General features: G+C 41.1%; 1 protein-coding gene and 1 long non-coding RNA gene across 5 annotated transcripts in view; one reads left to right on the top strand and one right to left on the bottom strand.

The window, feature by feature from the left end:
• Positions 1 to 1,447: 1,447 nt before the first annotated feature.
• LOC143669370 (uncharacterized) lies at positions 1,448 to 13,138 on the bottom strand. The gene is made up of 3 exons (XR_013168884.1): positions 12,173 to 13,138; positions 5,181 to 5,299; positions 1,448 to 2,834 (listed from the first exon to the last, which is right to left on the bottom strand). It is a non-coding gene; the product is annotated as an uncharacterized LOC143669370 (long non-coding RNA).
• The window catches only part of PEX7 (peroxisomal biogenesis factor 7), a 92,372-nt gene continuing 84,697 nt past the window's right edge, over positions 13,022 to 20,696 (top strand). For 3 of the 4 annotated variants that reach the window (XM_077144116.1, XM_077144114.1, XM_077144117.1), the window contains exons 1-3: positions 13,022 to 13,232; positions 14,594 to 14,651; positions 15,536 to 15,686. In XM_077144116.1, coding sequence (XP_077000231.1) covers positions 13,118 to 13,232; positions 14,594 to 14,651; positions 15,536 to 15,686 — 324 coding nt within the window. In that variant the 5' untranslated portion in view covers positions 13,022 to 13,117. Of the gene's footprint in view, positions 13,233 to 13,469; positions 14,454 to 14,593; positions 14,652 to 15,535; positions 15,687 to 20,696 lie in introns of those variants that run through there. The other variant, XM_077144115.1, reaches the window with a different exon arrangement.

The raw sequence follows: 20,696 nt of genomic DNA on the forward strand, positions 1-20,696 counted from the left end.
GCCCCTATTCTTCCCCTTTGACCTGTCAAATTTCTTTTTTTTTCTGAGCATACAATTAATTTAGAGAGAAAAACATATTGCTTTACAAACTGTTTGATTAACACCATCTTTAGTTCACACAAATATGGTCATAGTCACCCTTTCTAGCTAAAAACAATTTTATGTCAAAGATTCTATCTCTAGTTCTTTATATTTCATACATTTTTACCAATCAAAGTCTGCTGATTTCAATTAGCACGTTTGGAGTACATGGTCTCAGATAATCATGCTTAGAGCCCTGAGATATCTCAATGCCACAAGTCTAATTCAATAGACTTGTGATATGTTTGCAGGATTCTCCACACTCCGAGCTTTTTGGACAGTAAAACAGATTACCTCACACTTTAAAACAGAATCTTATATTTATGAACATTTAAAATCCAGCATCTAATTACTGCTTCCTGCTTCATGACATTCTATATTTCAAATACAGACAATTCTTCCAACTTTGTAGGAGGAATTTGTGAAGCTCACTTTCTCAAATACTAAGGTTTAGATGATGGGGAAGTTAATTTCAGTACACCTGTCCTCTCTGGTGGGCAGTGTCTTAACTGCAGCCCTTATAAATACAAGGAAATTTGGTTGCAATTAGTAGAAGCCAGAAATCAGAAGAAACCAGAAGAAAAGAAGGCAGGTCAGCATGAGGCAGAGGCAGAGGGGCATACCACGGAGCCCCAAGAACTGCACCAAAGTAGCACCAGGAAGCTACAGACTCTGGGAGAGAAAGCATCTGTCAAGACCTTGATTTGGACTTGTGGCCTCCAAAGCTGAAAGACAATATATTCCTGTTCTTTAAGCCAACCCATTGTGTGGTACGTATTTGTTGTAGCAGCCCTAGCAAACTGAGACAGCTGCACTGCTCCTGCCTCCTGGTATCGGTGCCCTGGCATAGTCCCTTTCCCTTGAGTGTGGGTTTGACCCATAGGCCTGCTTCTAGCAAAGAGAGGATAGCAGAAGTAATGGGAGGCCACTTCCGATGCGAGGGTAACAAGAGGCTTCCATCTTGTGTATCCTCTTTTGCTCCAAGGGACTCAGCTGCCATATCATGACCCACTCTGTGGAGAGAGCGATGTGGTAGGGATCTGAGGGTGGCCTCTAGGCCAACAACCTAGAGGACCCGAGCCTGCCAACAACCGCGTGGGTGAGCTTGGAGGCAGGACTGCCCCCAGGCAAGCCTTCTGATGACCCTGCATCCCTGTCTCCCCCACAACCCTGAAGGCAGTTGTGTGAGGAAACGTGTTTGCTAACCCAGAGAAACCAGGAGAATATAGGCAGTTGTTGCTTTCAGCTGCTATGTTTAGGGGTAATTTGTTATGCAGCAAGGGATAGTTAATATAACGATGGCAAGTATTAAATTGCTATTGTTTTGAGAGCGCAATGGATACACTTAAAAGAGGGATAAGACATTGTTAATTTTAAAATGATGTTATTTTTCAATAAACTTGAAATTACATCATTCCCAGCTATTTACACTTAAAATAAAACATTTTGGGAGGCAATTTAAAATGTGTGCGGGAGTTCATTATTTTTATGAATTCTTTTAGGGAACACACGAGCAAAAAGATTATTAAAGTTATAAGGGCACTGGGAAACCACTGTTGCTCGGTGATAGTGAAAGAGGTTTTGGGAGAGAATTAGGATTAAAATGGAAAATAGAGGTTTAAGTTTCCTGCCGTGAAGAAGTAAATTTAGTGTTTGAGCAAGTGAGAAAGTCTCTTACCAACCGAGAGCTAATACCTGGGGCCTCATTTAATCCTTGTTAAAATGCTTTGAGGGAGATGTTATCCTCATGGAGATTTGAGGGGGGCCAACCCATCACACCCCATGTCATTGTGTTGAGTAGGGCCTGCGGAAGGCTCTCAGCTGCCCAGCCCCATGGAGAACGGACAGGCTGTCTGTACACAGGCACCCTTGCCTGACAAACACTGATTAAAGGCTTGCAGTGCTGCACAGGGCTAAAAGGAAAAAAGCAATTGTCTTTCCTTTTCTGGAAGTCTTTCACCTAAACCAGCACATGCAGTTTTTGAACGTAGCAACCTGTTGATTTACCTGGGTAATGCTTCACCTGAGCGGAAAGACCACGTACTTCAATTATTTTACATCCTGTCTGTCTCCATGGGAAAGATAAACTTGTTTTCAAAACAATGTGGGTTGGTGCATATTGGCAAACAGAAGTTGTCACAATGTTTATAGACACAGAAGAATTTAAATATTGCCTATTTTTACCGTCCTGACCTCTGGCCATGTGTGCCTTTATTATTTAGTAAAATAGTCTTTTATGGTATTGGCAAAGTTCAGAAGTTACACAACTCCGAGGTTCAATGAATATTTAGATGAAAACTGTTTCTATCACCTTTGGTAAATGCTAAATACCCTCAAATGTTGAAATGTTGGCAAGAACAGGTAGCAGACAAGCAGGGTGTCCCAATAGAAGAAGCTGTTTCTAAGTGCTCCTATAGGGCTCAGACTCTGAAAAGTGGACAAGGAAATGTCCTCTCAGTTGGGTCCTGATGCTTTGGTACCTTCTCTCCTCTGCAAGATCTGCTAGGAGTTAATTCAAGCATGAACACAGGAGGAGGCAGCAGCTCTACTCCTTTACCCTCTCAGCTATGCAGAACCTTAGAAAGTTTCAACTCAAAAAACCCTTAATATTCAACCTGTTTACTACCTAGAATCCTTTTCAAAGGTTTTTCTTCCATGAGCCCCAGAGATGCCTTGATTATAAAAGCAGTCCATTAGAAGGTCATATCAACACCAGAGGACCAGTGGAATCGTACTGCATTCACTACTTCAGCCTAAAAAAAATAAAATAAAATGTTAGACTAGCCAGTACTTCAGAATTATAAACAAAAAATTCCTGTTGGCTTTTTGAAATGTTTAAAATAGTTTATCTAACCCTGCTACAGTCTTCAAGGCCTCCCCAGTTAGAAACCGTGGATCAAGTCAACACTTCGCATTTTTACACAGGAGGAAACAAAAATCTAGGGAAAGTATGGAATTCAGAAGTAAAGGGCAAATTGTGATTAAAACACAAGATTTTTTGCCTAACAGTCTACCTGCATTTAAAAGAGAAATCTTCAAAAACTCCATTTATAAATGCACAGGCAATATATTTCTAGCAAAGGAATTTCTAGCATTTCCTTAATTCTATTTCCATAGAAACTCCTAGCAAATCCACAATTCACTTGGGAAGGTGTGTGGAAAGGGGGAAGGAGAGATAGGAGAAGATAAGGAAATTTTCATGGCCCCTGCTCTTTAGTTTTCCAATTCAACTCAAGTTGCCAAATATTTATAGAGGATTTGCCCTCTGCTGGCCACACTTCAGGGTGCTGGAGACACACAAATTAGACACAGACTTTATTTAAGACACCCAAAATCCTCTATAGGAGCTGGGTTTATTTATCAATTTGTTTGTTTGTTTATATTCTAGAAAACCTGGCAAGGGGGATGAAATATTTCACATATTGCTGGGCAAGGGGGTCTAACACCTCAGAGCCTCTCAGAATTTTTCTTATGTCCAGGATCATTGTAAGCAGTTTACCCCAGCTGAGACCAACCTCTGTCATTCCCAGAGACCCACTATTTTTAGCTTAGATCGGATAATCTTCCTTTCCTCACTCCCTCTTTGCCAAGGTCCCAGCTGCTTCATGTTTGTTTGCTTCAATATTTTATTAACCTCCAGTCTGTATTTCAAAAAATCTAAAATTTTTCCAGTCTACCCTCTGTAGTATTACAAAAGCAAAATTAATTAAAATTAGGTTTAGCTACAATCACTCAACAACACAGACCAATGAGCAAAATGGACAAAGATTCCTGCCCTTGTGGAACCTGTATTCTAGTGACAACATATAATAGAACTCTAAAAACAATTGAGACTCAAGTAAGACATAAATTTTTCTCTCATGTAAAATGAGACCAGGTTTAGTCAGTCCATTGTCATCAGGGATCTCAACTTCATCATGATTTCTTCTTTCTCAGCCCTATCTCATTGCTTCCATCCTGATTCACCACATGATCCAAGAATGGCTGCCATAGTCCAGCCATCATGTCCATATTCCAGGCAGCAGGAAGGTGCAGGTGAAAACACGTTTATCTGCGAAACCAGTCTTATTTATTTATTTTTATTTTGGGGGGTGCATGGTCCAGGAATCGAACCCGAGCCTCCTGCACGGAAGGCAAGCATTCTACCACTGAACCATCCATGCACCCTTGGAGTCAGTCTTTTAAAGTAACTTTCTCAGGGACCTCCTATAACAACATACACTTGTAGAAGGGTTAACTGCAAAGGAGACTAGGAACTATAATCTACACCTAAGCACATATATGCAACCAACTGTGTAGAAGTTTTGATACATATATAAACCTTAATTTTAAATATTCGCCTTCTACCCATCTTTAAATTTTTAGAGTGCCTGTTATCCCATCTACACATTTATCATTTAAGGAGTGTTGGCTATAGGCTGTCATTCATTTCACTGAGTGACACACGCTATTCTTGGTTCTCAAAATAATTCGCAAATTCCTTAAGGCATTTATAACCTGAATTGAAAAAATCTCCACTGATCTTCTAAATAGATCAAGGACTTCTCTGAGAGGTTCTGTTTGGTTCAGGGAAGATGGGCCCCTGATTCCCTGGCCTTTTCTTGGAAATACCAATAATGCAGACAGGACAGAGAAGCCTTACTCCCCTCTTTACTGCTCCCTACAGGCCGGGCATGGACAAGGCCTGCCATCGAAGGTCGTGGGCAACAATGGGGAGGGCTGCGCAGCTGGCCAAGAGCCCTTCTGCTCAGCCCTGGAGCCAGGACAGCCCTTTCCTTAGCCTCTGTTTCCTAACTGGTAAGATGATGGTGGTTAGATTCAATTCTTAGATTTATTTAACTCTTAGAATAATCAGTAACTAACTTCTAGAAAGGTCTCTGAGTTTGCTGTGTTTAGATCTTATTTTCTCTTAGAAAGAATTTTGGCTGAAGATAGAGTATATATCTACAAAAGCAATAGCTTGTTTTCCAGCTGTCCTGACATAAGGGATTGTCCTCCAGTGGTAACACAGAAAGCCATGTGCTACAATTGTTTCTTCAATAGGGCAGGTAAGCTACACGTATCATATGTTAGTGTCACATCTCAAATCACCTTCTTACTTTTAGGCCTAAATTTTTCAAATTGGATGGCGTAGCAGACAGTAAGACCAGGTAACTGCTCCAGATGCCCTCCTGTGCCTTCTCCTACACTCGATGTTCTGGTTGTTGGGTTCAGCTGCCTGAAAAATAAAAGACAAGCTTCCTTTCAAAGAGTACATGGCCTTAGATCGATCCCGAGCCATTGATACACCAGCTTTTCGGTATTTATTTCTTCAGAGCAGGAGTTTATTAACTCAGTAATAATTAACGACAGTAACAACGCACCTTTGTTTTTCTATTTGAGGCACTGAATCAACATTTTCCAGTAGGATATCCTAACCAGAAATTCAGGGGAGAAAGGGCTCTGAACTTCATCAAGTGCTCACCATGTGCGTGGCATAGCACTGGGACCTTGACATAATTCAACTGGTTAAATCCTCCCAACAGCCCTCAACACTATTATTATATCCATTTACAGATGAGGAAACTGAAAGCAAAGTCACTTACCGACGTTTGCACTCATTGTTAGTGCTGGAGCACCAATTTAAGGTCGGATCTGCTTAGCTAAAAAGCCTGAATACGTGTAATCCAGACTAAACTGAATATATGTAATTTTAAATAGATTAGGAATGCTCTGCATACAATAGAACTATGTTGGCTATGGAATGGTCTTCAAGATATATTGTGGCTTGTAAAAAGAAAGGGATAGTATATGCATATGGCATAAAATTAAAAGGTGTAAAAAGGATATAATGATGAGTCTTTATTCCAACTTGCTGTCTCGTGTCCCCATACTTCCCAGAGGCATCCTCTGGGACCAGTTTCCTTGTGCTTCCTCCAGAGATTCCATGCGTGTACAAGCAGGACATAAATACACACTCACACACAAGAGTTTGAAACAGAAAGCGTGGTGTATTATAAGCACTATTCTGTGCTTTGCTTTTTTTCAGCCAAAAATATGCTCCTCTGTGAGAGGGTATTGACAGTTCCAAGGGTCTAGAGTGAAGGAAGACACACTTCCCACCCCATACTTCTTGATTTTTTTTTTTTTTACCACATGCGGTTATTACTTTTTTATTAAAAAAAGACAAAGACAAAGAAATAGCTGCATATAATTAATATTTGGATGAAGACATTAAAAACAAGTGGTAAGATTTTAAAGAAAACCAATTCAAGGTCAATTTACTTCTCTCAATTTTAAAACAACACTAACTTTCTACTTCTTGAGAAGCATGAGTCTCAGCCACATTTATTTTCTGAAACAAGCTGTGGATTTTGTTAAGTTGTCTAAAATCGAGTCACCACTAAAAAGAAACGTTCTGTTGTTTATGAAATGTAGAATCCAAGTTTGGGCATAAGGCTTGGCTACCACCTAGTGGTCTTATTTTGAATAAAAATAACTTCAATCATAATAGTATTTGTCTATAGCAAGTCTTGGTGTCATAGACTATTAAAAGATGAAAAGGTCCAGAATCTTTTTACAGATGAGAAAACAGAGAACCAAAATAGTGAAGCGACTTGCCTAAAACCCAAAGCAAAGATTTCTGACTCTCAGTCCATGGCTTTCTCCATTAGAAAATGCCTGAATAACAGTGACCTTACCAAAATGCTGTTCACTGAATTTGCCACAAAAAGGCGATGACCTGTACAATGACCCCTGAAAAAGGGGGAATATAAGAAAAGTAAATACAATACATGCATGCCATTTTCAAATTTGGAAGTTACAGATGTGATAGAATTTCAGGAAGAATTCAACCTTGGGGAATGAAAGAGAGCAGAGACTTGGCTTGTGGGTAGGAAGGCAAACATTAAAGAGCATCCAAAAGAGGCAGTGCAAATGGGGAACAAAAGAATGTTTCGGAAGAAATCTGTCTGCAAATTCATGCTGGTGAGATGGATGAAGGGGATTTAGTTTCATTTCTTAGCTTCCTGAAAGTTTTCTCTCTGATGGGTAGCAGAAAATAATAGCCAATCTTGGTATATATGAATTTGGTCAACAGACATCTTTGCATTTTTAATTTACTTAAGAACATTAATTGCCATCAGAGTTGTTTTTAATGTGCTAGTTCTTTTTTTTTTAACTTTTAAGCAATTTCAGACTTACAGAAAAGTTGCAAAAATACTTCAAGGAAGCCCCATATGACCTTCACACAGACTCCCCAAATAGTAACATTTTGTCACACTTGCATTATCATTCTCTCCTCTCTATGTATTTTAATGCTTGAGAGTAAATTGCAGACATGGTACCCCTTTAGTTCCACAATAGCTCAGTGCATATTTCTTCAAAAGAAGAACTCTCTCTTACATAGCCGAAGTACAGTGATCAAAATCAGGAAATTACTAGTGATACAAAACCATTCCCTAATTTGTAGGCCTTATTCAACTTTTGCCAGTTATCCTCTAATATCCTTTATAGCAAAGGAAACATAATTTTCTAGTCCAGGATTTAACTCAGGGCCACATGCTGTATCTAGCAGGAATGTCCCTTGAGTGTCCTTCAATTGGCAACAGTTTTTTCAATCATTCCTTGTTCCTTCATGACCTTGACATTTTTTAGTACAAACCTGCTATTTTGCGGAATGTCCTCAATTTGCTTTTTTTCTGATGTTTCTTCGTGATCCTTACTCCTCAGGGTTATGCCAGAGTTTGGGCAGACATCCCACAGCGGTGGGTTGTGCTCTAACTAGCGCATTACACCAGAAATCACCGAAGTCCATGGGTCCCATTGGGGACGTCAGATGGTTTTTCCCACATTTCTTCATTGCAACTTGACTGTTTTTCTCTTTGTAACCAGCATCTTGTGGAGAGACACTTTGAGACTAAACACCTTGTCTCTCTCATACTTTCTCCCAGAGTTTAAATATCTGTTGACTCCTGTCTAAAACAATCATTACTATGGTGATTGCCAAATGATTACCTTCTAACTTTAGCATTTCGTCCACCTATATTAACTGGAATAATCAGGATCCTCCAGAGAAACAAGACCAATTGTGGATTATTGGTTTATTTCAAGGAATTGACCATTTCAAGGAATTCAAGGACTCCCTATTTCAAACAGTTAGTTTATGCGATTATGGGAGCTGGTGAGTCCAGAATCTGAAGGGAGGCCAGCAGGCTGGAAACGCCGGCAGCTGTCCATGCTGCAGTCTTGGTGCACAATTTCTTCTTCTGGAGACCTCTGCATTCCTTGTCTACTTGAGTTTATGCTAGCCACTTCTTACTTGTTACAATAGTAATGGTTACCTTTTTTTCTTGCATGTCTATAGTGTGCCAGACACTGTAATAGATATTGTATTTTATTTCCCTTGAATTCTCAGAACCCTGTTGAGTCATTTCCCCATTGCAGGATCCACCTGCTTATCGGTCCATTCATGTACACATAGGAAGGTAGTGTGCAAATTCTCCCAACTTGAGCTGTATTCTTTTAGTATTTTTGTATTTTTCTTTTTTTTTTTTTACATGGGCACGCACTGGGAATCAAACCCGGGTCCTCTGGCATGGTCAGTCTTTCTGTATTTTTAAAAGGTTATTGTGGTAACATATACTTTTTCATTTTAACCATGTTTTAAGTATACAATTCAGTGGCCTTAATTACTTTTACAATGCTGTGCTACCATCACCACCCTCTGTTGCTCAATCTTTTTCATCACCCAGATAGCAACCCTGTGCTCATTAAGCAATAACTGCTTCATACCCTGCTCCCCTCCCCCTTCCCCCCAGGCCCCTGGTAACCTCTAATCTACTTTGTATCTCTGTGAGTTTACTTATTCTAGATACTTCCTATACGTGGTATCAGACAATATTTGTCCTTTCATGTCTGGCTTATTTCACTCAACATGATGTCTTCAAGATTCTTCCATAGCGTAGTATGTATAAGAATGTCATTCCTTTCAATGGCTGACTAGTAGTCCATAGTGTGTGTGGCTGTACCATCTTTTGTTTACCCATTCACCTGCTGGTAGACAGTTGGATTGTTTCCACTTTTGGGCTACTGCGAATAATGCTGCTATGGACATTGCCACACAAGTGTTGTCTGAGTTCCTGTTTTCAATACTTTTGAATATGTACCTAGGAGTCAAAATGCTGGGTCATATGGTAACTTCATGTTTAACTTTCCAGGAGTCAAATTGCTGGGTCATATGGTAATTTCATGTTTCACTTTTGAGGGACCACTAAACCGTTTCCCACAGTAGCTGAACCCATTTTACATTCCTAACCAGCAGCACAGGAGGGTTCTTATTTATTTGCACCTTTGATAACACTTCTCTTCTCTTTTTTTTGACAGCAGTCATCCCAGCAGGTGTGAAGTCTTACCTAGTGGTTTAGATTTGCATTTCCTTCATGGCTAATGAGGTTGAGCATCTTTTCATGTGCTTATCAGTAATTTGTGTTTCTTCTTTGGAAAAATGTCCATTCAGAAACTTTGCCCATTTTTTTAAATTGTGTTGTATTTTTGTTGCTGAGTTGTAGGAGCAACAACTTAATATTCTGTATATTAAACTCATAGCAGATAAATGATTTGTAACTATTCTCCCATTCTATAGGCTGTCTTTTTAGCTTCTTAATAATACCCTTAGATGCACAAAAGTTTTTAATTTTGATGAAGTCCAAATTTATATTTTTTTCATTTGTTGCTCATGCTTTCAGTGTCATATCTAAGGATCTTTCGCCAAATGCAAGATCATGAGGCTATCTGCCTCATGTTTTCTTCTAAGAGTTGTATGGTTTTAGCTTTTATATTCAGGTCATTGACCCTTTTTTGCCTTACTTTTTTTATATGGTGTGAGGTAAGGGTCCAACTTCAATCTTTTTTTATGTTGAAATGCAGGTCTCACAGCACCATTTGCTGAAGAATGTTCTTTCCCCATTAAATGGTCTGGGCACCCTAGTTGAAAATCAGCTGGCCACAGATGTGTGCTTTGAGTGTATTTTAAAATAAATAGTATGGTTCCTATTAATCAATCTCACTCAAATATTCATTCAACAAAATAATGGTAGAAGACTTACTATGTGTCAGACTGGGCTAAGTGCTGGGGATAGAAAATTAAAGAGGTCTCAGAAAAACTCAAGAGATGGGGGGTAAAATAGATAAGCACATATCATCACAATCCCATTAATCAACAGTCGTGATTAACAACGTTAAATTCTTTAGATGTGTGACTAAAAATCAAGGAAGCTCTAACATTGCAAGCTATGTGGCCCCCAATACCATAGTGTAAGCTGCAGGAAGAGCCTGCTTCTGGGGCTGTATAATCCCGGAAGTGTCATCCTTTTAGGGGGTGCTGGGGCAGGGCTGGATTCTGCTATACTGTTTCTGTCCCCATCTCCTTTCCCTTTTCTCCTCACTAGCCAGGTCCTTACTATGCTGGTTTCCTTCCTTCTGAGAAGGAAGCAGAGAGAAGGTCCAGGTGGATCTAGCACTGAAAGGAAGAGTGCTTTCAAGGTCAAGATCACCATCTAAGGAAGTCACCTTTCATTAAATACTCTAACATGCCGTATAGCAAGGGGCTGACAGAAACTGCAGGTGCTTATAAGGTGACGGACTGAAAACTGAGCATTATAGTGAGGCTCAGCCGCCTGAGGGAAAGTGAGACCTTCAGACGGACACAGCTGAGTTTACCCTCAGAGCCATGACTCCATATGTTCTACACAACTTTTCCTGTTCTCTGAAAGTTCTCTCTCATAGATTCCCCAGAAATGACATGGATCATGTAGTTTGGCGTATAAGGAATCTCAGGTGAGGGACTGAATATGTAAATGAACAATGACAAGGAAATTCTAGCCTACCTGCAACAATCAGTCCAGGAAGATCAGTCCATCTACTGCAACCACCCCAAGAAATCAAATCACAACCGCTGTGGCAACTGATCCAAATTAATTGGTCAGAACTTGATTAATAACTGACTACTTCCCCAACTATTTTCACCCTGCCTCCTTCTAGTTAGCCCACCTTCAACCTCCCCAGGCCAACAGCCTCCCATCAGTGCACACCTGAAGCCTTCTCTTCTTTCCACTTTAAGGTGTCCCCCTCCACTGCCTGTCTTTGAATCTCTACCAAATGCAAGTGCTGGTGGCTGTCCCCGTTGCTGTAGCAAACTAATTAAATAGCCTTTGTTTGTTCTTATTTGGGTGTTTTTTGTTTATTTCCACAAGGGAAGGCAGAGGCTTCAGGGATCCAAGGTATGACTTGCGCTTTCACAAATCAGGTTAACAGTTTTCAGTCTTGGTTTCTGTGACACCAGCTCACTCTCCTCTTCTTCCATCTTTTTTGGGTCTCTTCCCTAGCTCCTCTTACTTTGTCAATACTTACATACCAGTGTTTCCTGAAGGTTCCATCTGACTCTCTCTTTTTTTCATTCCCCTCTCTTCCTGAGTGAAGGCAATCATTCCTATGGCTTTAACTATTTTTATGCAAATAAGAACTCTTGCCTGAGCTCTCTACTAGCATGTTCAATAGCCTGTAAGAAATTCAAGGTCAACTTGTTAAAACTGGAGCTCATTTTCATTTCAAGTGACTATTTCCGTGAACAGCCCCTACAGCATTCGGACACCCACATCACAAACCTGGCAGTCATTCTGACTCCTGCCTCTACATAAAATATATATACCATATGCCTTAATACCTCATCTGCCCTTTGCTCTCCACTCCCATTGCCATAACCTTGGTTCAGGTGCCTATCATATTTTGCTTTAATTATTGCTAAAGACTTTTAAATGGCCTCCCCAGCTCCAATATCCACCCTCCAGATCAGTGCTTCCAGATGACCTTCCTAAAATGAAAACTTGATCATTTACCTTCTCACTCTAGAGGAGTTACCATTGTTTAAACCACAGAAGTCCAATCCCCTTGCAGGGCAAATAAGACTCCCCATCATCCAAATCCAGGATGACACTCGAGTCCCTCCACCCACTAGGCCCCCATTCCCAGGGCAACATGCTGTTTCAGGTCTCTTGGGTTGCTCGTTTATTTCTGCCCCTACATTTCTTGTCTTTCATAGAGAAGACCCACTCACCTGCACGTACTCACCACAAGGATTACTCCCTTCTGGAGTCTTTCCTCCTACCCTCCAATATCAGCACTGAGAACCTCCTCTTTCATTGCACATAGTCAATTGCATGTCTTGCCTCTACTAGACGCTAATATTTTGATGATATGGACCATATCTTATTGCCTTTGACTCCTAAAGCCTAACACAGTGCTAGGTGTATAGTTAAAGTAACCAACAGGGCTTGGTTAGTGACTGATAATCCGGTTTAATTATTAACAGCATGCTCTTTCACTCTCAAAAGCGTCTTAGTTTGGCAGATAAATTCTCTCTATAAACTCTACCCTCCACATAGTACATGCTTGGTACACGTTTGAATAAATGAAATAATAAGCTCTGGGTTTCTTTAATTAGTCCCAGCATTTGAGCACTTACTATTATTACACAACATATGTAGTGAGAATTTAAAAAAACAAAAAACGTGTGTCACGATGATGCCTTTAGTCCCGACTAATTTAAGCTAACATTGCTTCAAGCTATCTTGGGTAACGCAGCACTGAATTTCCTTTCAGACTCTAGGAAGAGTTTCAGAATTTGTTGACCCTCATTTCGATTTGTCATCATCAGGAAAACTTCCTGATGCCAGTCTTTCAAAAGCTAGCAAGCTTATAAAAACAGATAGCGCCGCAGTAGAGGCTGAGAGGCAAAGAAAGAACTTGGGAGACTCCCCCGCCAACCCTCGCCGCAACTGGCACCGGCCAGCCTCAGCTTTGCCCAAAACCAAAATGGTGTCCGCGAGAGTCAGTGCCCTTTTCTTTGCGGCCCAATGGGAGCCCAGCACTCAGGACACGGCGTTCCCACTTCCGCCCTCTCTTGCTGAGTCTCTAACTTCTCCCGGGCAGTCGGGACCCGCCGCCTCCGACTCGGAACTGTGTGGACGGCCGGGTCCGCGCGGCGGAGGGCGGAGGCGGGATGAGCGCGGCGCGGACGCTGCGGGTGCCGGGCCGCCACGGCTACGCCGTCGAGTTCTCGCCCTACGTGCCGGGCCGCCTGGCCTGCGCCACCGCGCAGCACTACGGCATCGCGGGTCAGCCGGGCCCCGCGGGCAGGGGCCGAGGGGGCGGGCCCGAGGCGGGGCCTCAGGGGCGGGCGCTGGAAGGGGGCGGGCCCTGGCGGGCCACGTGGGTCCGTGGAGCCGCGGGGGGCGTGGCGCCCGTTCTTGGGGTCGTGGGGAACCCTTCGGGTGAGACCCTGCTTGCTCCGGCTCCCAGGGTGGGGTCCTGGGGGAGTCGGTCTGGAGACGACACCTACCGTCTTTTCCAGTAAGTGCGGACGCAGGACCGGGAAGCAGCTCAGCGGCCCAGCCCCCCGTTCCTTAAGCCTCAAGTGGCCCAGGGACCCGGTGCCCCACTGTCCCACCGTCTGCGCCCCAACCCCGCGCCGGGACACGCATGACCTCCCTGGGAAGGGTGCCCCGAGCAGGCCAGAAGACGGGGCGTGAAGTTCCGGCCTGACTTTTTGTGGATTGCACGCATTTGCAGAGCCCTGCCCTGCGTGGACTAGATGGCAGCTGGAGTCCGTGTTTGATCTCGCCTTCACCTCCTGCCTAGATTGCACACTAAAACTATCTAAAACAAGTCGTTTTAGGATTTTTTGTTTGGTCCTACAGCAGAAAAACGATGATTTTTAAAACTCAGAGGGAGAGGAAGATTTGCTTTCTGTGTTTTTACCGTTAGCTCTTAGTGTTTGCACATCCAGATTCACCATGCCTGTCAATGAAGTATTAAGGACCCATGAGTTTAAACTAAATCCTTGTAAAAAAACTCTTCGAAAGGAAGCCGTTTAAATACAAAAAGTAGTCCCTTTCAGTCTCTATAAAAGCAAATATAACTTCTTTTAAAATGTACTGGCCCTTTTAGTAAAAATAAATCGTTTGTTTGGTAGATAACTGATATTAACATTATTTTCAGCACTGTCACCAAGGATGTAAATCCCACCAGGTCTTTGCATGGCTTGTATTTTTAAAGATTCGAGTCAGCTGTATTTTAGGGGAGGCAGGTTGGAGTAGGTGAAGAAGCACAGGGCTATAACACTCAGATTCCCTGTAAATGGGTTGGTGACACCTATAGGGTGGGTTTGGGCGCCTGGCACCCAGCCTAGTCACAGAGCAGGCACTCCCCCCTCCACCCCCCCACCCCCAGGGCTGTGTTTGGATCCCAAGCACAGACGAGATGGCAAGTCAAATACATAGTGATAGATGCACGAGATGGAAAGACAGAAATGGAGAGCACAATCCTGACACTTTTGTGTAACGTGTTCCTAGTAACTTTAGGGAGCACTTGTGGTAGTAAAATTAGGTTCTCGGTGCTTGTCACCTCCTTGACCTTAGTTGGTCACTTGAAAGGTCAGTGCTCGGTGGTGTGGCCTTGATGATTTTCTTCTCTTTAGGCTGTGGAACTGTAGTTGTTTTGGATCAGGATGAATCCGGGCTGCAGCTTTCTAGAAGGTAAGGAGGCTCTTATGATTAAACTGACATGAATGCCCTGTTGCTATTAGAGCCTTAATAGATTTAGATTTACAACCTTTTTTGATCAATAAAATGTTTTAATTGCCGATATAGAAGAACTTTGAGCACTTATATAGAAGAGGCTGTTTTTGCCACTAAATTGTATTAATGTTACATTTCATAAAATGTAAGCATAAAAAAATAAGTGACGACCATCCTTGCTGTCTTCTTAATCTAGTTTAGCTTTACTCATTCAGGAATTACTTATCCATTGTGCAGATTATCCTACCCCTCTTCTCCTTCTTTCCTTGTCTGTCTTGTCTGTGTGACTGTTGGACTGAGTAAGATCTCCATCAGGTTAGTCAAAGGCAGATAAAGGGAAGGAAGTTCCATCAGGAGATAACTACTTGCTCAGACGTCGGGCAAAAGATTTATGGGAGAAGTTGACATCATTGGTCTAAATCAGTATTTTGAAGTGTCCACTGGCCCATCCATTCTATAAGCCACAAGACACAGTGAACCCCTGGCGAGGCCACGTGCCCTGTTATGAGTAGTAACAGATTAGATCTCACTGCCATTGGGCTCTGCAGCTTCTCACTGCACCTGACTATTCCCTTACTCTCCCTGAGCTTGTTTTCAGTCTGTCTATTGTTACTCAACTTACCTCCCACAGTTGTGGAGACCACATGAGATAGCCTGTGTCAAAGGATTTGATGATTGACAAACTATCAAAACCCCATAAAATTTGATAAGCTGTAAAGTGATAGTGGTTATTCCTTTTTATTTCACTGCCTATGTGTGTTTATGTGTGTGTGTATATAAAACATTATATATATATGTTAAATTATTATTGCTGTTCTTTTTCATTGTTAATTTTGGTGCAGCTTTGATTGGAATGATGGTTTATTCGATGTGACCTGGAGTGAGAACAATGAACACGTCCTCATCACTTGTAGTGGAGATGGCTCGCTGCAGCTCTGGGACACCGCTACAGCCACAGGGCCACTGCAGGTCTTCAAAGAGCACACGCAGGAGGTAGGGGGGCGATTCTGGGCTCAGGGTTTGTTTCCCTTAGACTTTGGAAAAAATCCCTTTAGGGATGGATACGTGGGAATATGTCTAAAGCGGGCAAAGGTTTAAACTTTAGAATTTCTTTAGGCTATTGGACATCTTAGATGTCTCTGAGTATTTACTAATTCGAACATAAAGTACTTCTTGGCCAAAGGAGCTGGGAAAGAAAGGAAAAGGTCAGGTTTCTCCTTGTCTGTAAGAACGCTTCCAGCTGTGTCCTCTGCAGCATTTCCTCTAGCAAGCCATGGCTTTCTTAGCATTGTAAGTTAGGCCTACTGCCAGTGCCTTAAGATAGAGGTGGGTGAACCTTCTGCAAAGACATCACGAGATTGTCTTTAGGGCTTCAGTAAGGTTCATAGTATATTAGAGCAGGACTATCAGGTACCGAACATGGGACATTGCTTACTGAAGAGATTTAAATCTTAATCTGGTTCATGTATCTAGGATTTTGTGTGTGTGTGGCTCAGGGAATAGTCTGTGCTCCAGTCATATTAAAATACAGACATAGATGTAAGCATTCTTATGAACACGATGGTAAGGGCATTCTTTTCTCTTGGGAGTTTACCTTAAATATCTCAGATTCTTTCCTCCAGCTATCAGTAGGTGTTTCAAACAAAAACTTACAAATTTACTTTCTGATTTGTGTTTCCCACAGTGACCCATAGAAGGCGCTCAGTAAACATTTATTAATGGCAATAATGTTAGTCTTTTGTAATTAATGATTAGTTACATGAGGTTTCCGGTTTCATATTGTGATAACGGCTATTAAAAATCACTGTTACTAAGATTGTCATGAAAATGATAAATAATTTTGGTTCTTGTATTTTACTGTGGAAGCTATTTGAAAATGTGGTTATAAATTACCGTGTTTTCAGATAATCACTGACTATTTAGGCAACTTTGAGAAGGAGGAGCCTTAGTTTGAGCACATTCAAAGCAAGAATCCCCACAGAGTAGCACTTCCAAGATTCAGAAATGTTGTGATTCCATGATGATTTCTGCTATGTCCTTATTCTCCTTGTAATGTAGTTAACATACTGTTCTTCTTTAAATTGCTACTCTTATTTATACAAAACCAGTAATAGTCATGAATCTATGGGTTTGACAGCTAGTTTAATATGTACATCTGTGTGCATCAAAATAAATATGTAATGAAGAAGATAAAGTAAGTGTACGTACTACTTAAAATCCCCTTGTGCACAGCCAATGGTGCGGGTACTACTTTTTGGCATACACTGTTAGAGAATGCCCCTGACAGGCGGTCACTGGTTTTACTTCATCTCAGCAAATGTGAATGTCACTGTCCAGCGAGATTACTTATTTTGCTTTTAGATTACTTTAATGGTTAGAAAAGTACTGGTCTTAAGCCCAAATCTATCCTCTGTAGCAAACAGCTATTGCTTCTAATTCCTTTCCCTGAAGCAGTGGAGAGTAAATCCAGGCCCTCTTTTCTGGGAGAGCCCTGGAACATACCCACTGTGCCCTCTTCTCTCTCCCCGCCCCCAGACTGTGCCTTTGGCATTCCTTTAGCCCATTGTCAGACATTGTGGTCACCGTATTTCCCACGCCCTGGGGACACTGCTTTGGGTGCTCTCTGGGTTTCCAATGACACTTTGTATGTCTAATGTTGTATGTCTAATTTATTGGAGAAATGGGATCAGTGCTGAGCCTTCTAAGACTTTGCCTCATGCTCTTGAGCCTGTTTTCTGTGATGTTACCTAAAAGGCCTGTACATTTTCCTCAGCTTTGTCATAATGTTGGGTTACTTAACCCCATTGGTAAATCACCTAGATCTTTGTATTTGAACTGCAGTTGAGGCAGGTTTTCATGATTCTATAACTATGCAGCTGGTGTTTTGAACTTAAACATGCATTGTGTTGTTTTTTAGTTTTTTTTCCCCAATTTAATATTCTAGATTTTCTCTTCTTATGTTCTTACAAACACAATTTTTGACAAGCATTTGGGTCAGTTAGGATGCTTTGGCCATTTATGCAATAGAAAATCCAATTAAAAGTGACTTCAACAATCAGAGTTATTATTTCACTCATCAGGTACATGGAAGTTGGTTGGTTCCAGGCATGGTTAATTCCTGGCTTCTCTGTGTCATCAATTCCCCAGATTCCTCCTACTTTCTACTTTTACCCTTGGTCAGTTTCTTTTTCTCTTATGCTAGGTCCCTCATGTTGTGAAGATGGACTGCTTCCAGTTCTGAGTATCATCTCCTCACCTTGTGTTTTAGTATATTTAGCAGACAACATGAAATGTACTCGCTTTACATTTACAGTGGAGATTTATTAGTTTACAGTTCTGAGGCTGTGAAAATGTCCAAACCAAGGCATCAGCAAGACGATACCATCTTCGTGAAGACTGGCTGTTGGCACTCCTGGACGACTCTGACACATGGCTTCACCTCCAGAGACAAGGAACAGTCAGAGCTTTCCCTGAAGGACAAAACTGGGTTCTGCAAGCAAGGAGGAAAAGGGGCTTCACTGTTGGAGAGCCAGCCACCACCACCTATCACAGCATTACAAGTTGCTTAGCTCCAAATTGTTAGTAAAAAGTTAGCCATGGAGGCATGGAGAAGGCAGAAGGGAGAAATCCAAGAGCTTGTTCTTTTTTAGGCTTTGAGGAATGAGGGTCTTGGCCGAATGAAAAGAAAGAAAAGCATGGACATCATCTGTGTGCCTGGCTTCTAAACTTCACATCAAAGGTGGAATCGCATTCCTTTCTCTAATATTTGGTGGTATCCGCAGAGAGGCCAGTGTGTTTCTGAGCTCCATAAAACACCTTTGGTTTAAAATGCTGCTGACTGTATTTTTTCTTACAATTTAAATTAGCAGTTTAAAACTTTACTCTTCCTAATTGTCATTTTTATTTGAAGAACTGCCAAACAATTTTCTAAAGTGGCTATACTTTCCAGTTCCTCTATTAAGTTGTGAGGGCTCCAATTTATGCACATCCTCGCCTACACATGTGATTACTCTTTTATTCCACCCATCCTGGTGGGTGTGAAGTGTATCCCATTGTGGTTTTGATTTGCATTTCCCTGATGACTAATGATGTTGAGCATCATGTGCTTATCGGCCATTTGTGTATCTTCTTTGGTGAGATATTATTTTAGTTTGCTAGAGCTGATGAAATGCTATATGCCAGAAATGGGCTGGCTTTTAACAGTGGGGGTTTATTGGCTTACAGGTTACAGTTCTAAGGCTATGAAAATGTCCAGATTAAGGCTTCAGCAGGAGCATACCTTCTTCCTGAAGAAAGGATGCTGGCAATCCAGACTCCTGTGTCATGTAACCAGGCACTTGGTGACATCTGCAGGTCCTTCTCTTCCAGGTTTCATTGCTTCTAGCTTCTGACTTCAGTGGCTTCCTGCCTGTTTTCTGTGGGTCCTCTGTTAGCTTCTCCAAGGCTTTTCTCTAAACTTGTCTTACTTTTTCTCTTTTATCCTCTTAAAAAATACTTCAGTAAGAGAATTAAGACCTACCCTGGGGCATGCTGCAATTGAAATAACCTACTCAGAAGGTCCCACCTACTAGGTCTGCACCCACAGCAATGGAGTAAAAGAAAGCTGGGGAACAGTACAGCTTCAAACTACCACAAATATCTGTTCAGAGCCCTTACCCATTTTTAATTGGGTTATTTGTCTTCTTGTTACTGAGGTGTCAAAAATTTTTTATATATTCTGAATATTAAACCCTTAACAGATATATAGTTTGTAAATCTTTTCTCTTATTCTTTGGATTGTCTTTTCAGTTTATCGATAAGGTCTTTGCTGCACAAATGTTTTTACTTTTCATAAAGTCCAGTTTAACTCTTTTATCTCTTTTGCTCATGCTTTTCTTGTCATACAAAGAATCCAAGTTCATGAAGTTTTTCCCCTGTTTTCTTCTAAGAGATTTATGGTTTCAGCTCTTATATTTGGACCATTGATCCATTCTGAGGTATTTATGTATATGGTGTAAGATTTGGTCCAATTTTTTTCTTTCACATGCGGGCATCAGTTGTCACTGCACCATTTGCTGAAGAGACTGTTCTTACCCCAGTGAATGGTCTTAGCCCCCTTGTTAAAATCAGTGGACTATGGATGTGTGGGTTTATTTCTAGACACTTGGTTTTATTCCACTGATCTATATGTCTGTCCTTGTGACAATACCACACTCTTTTACTGTTTTGATTACCATAGCTTTGTAGTAAGAGTTGAAATCGGGATGTGTGACTCCTCCAACTTTACTGTTCCTTTTTATGATGGCTTGACTATTTGGAGTCCCTTGAAAAAATTCTGTATGAATTTAGAATCAGCTTGTCAGTTTGTACAATGAAGTCATCTGAGGTTTTGATGGGGATTGTATTGAATCTCTGGAGCAGTTTGGGATGTACTGGGTGTATTGCCATCTTAGCATTATGTCTTCTGGTCTGTAAGCATGGGCTGTTTTTATTTAAATCTTCCTTAACTTCTTTCAGTAATGTTTTGTAGCTTTCAAAGTATATTTTTCATAATGATGTGATCATTTTTAATTATATAGAACAAGAAATTATTTTTAGTTTTGTTGGACGCTCATACCCTATGAAGGGAAATTAATTGTAGAGCTATTTGAATATATGTAGATTTTACATTGTATGTAAGTCATGGAGGCGCACAAGGAGTACAGGCCGTAATTTCAAAAAGAAGCAGTGAAAAGATAATTCCAAAATAAATAAAAATACTTACCTTTCAAGAGGGCGGGGGAAGAAAGCAGAGGAAAGGGTGCAGGAATGGAAACAAGACTTCTACCAATGTAACTTTTTCATAGTTTTGGCCTTGAAAGCATTGAAATATTTGTCATGATTAAAAATGACAATTTATATTAAAAAAAGAAAAATAATAACTAAAACAGAAAACAAACAGTAGTAGATTAATTGAATGGCATCAGAATAATTATTTTAATTGACCTTAAAAGCATAGTATATTGATTGTATGTCCCTAATGGA

Source organism: Tamandua tetradactyla, chromosome 25 (genome assembly GCF_023851605.1).
Source record: "Tamandua tetradactyla isolate mTamTet1 chromosome 25, mTamTet1.pri, whole genome shotgun sequence".
NCBI lineage: Eukaryota > Metazoa > Chordata > Mammalia > Pilosa > Myrmecophagidae > Tamandua > Tamandua tetradactyla.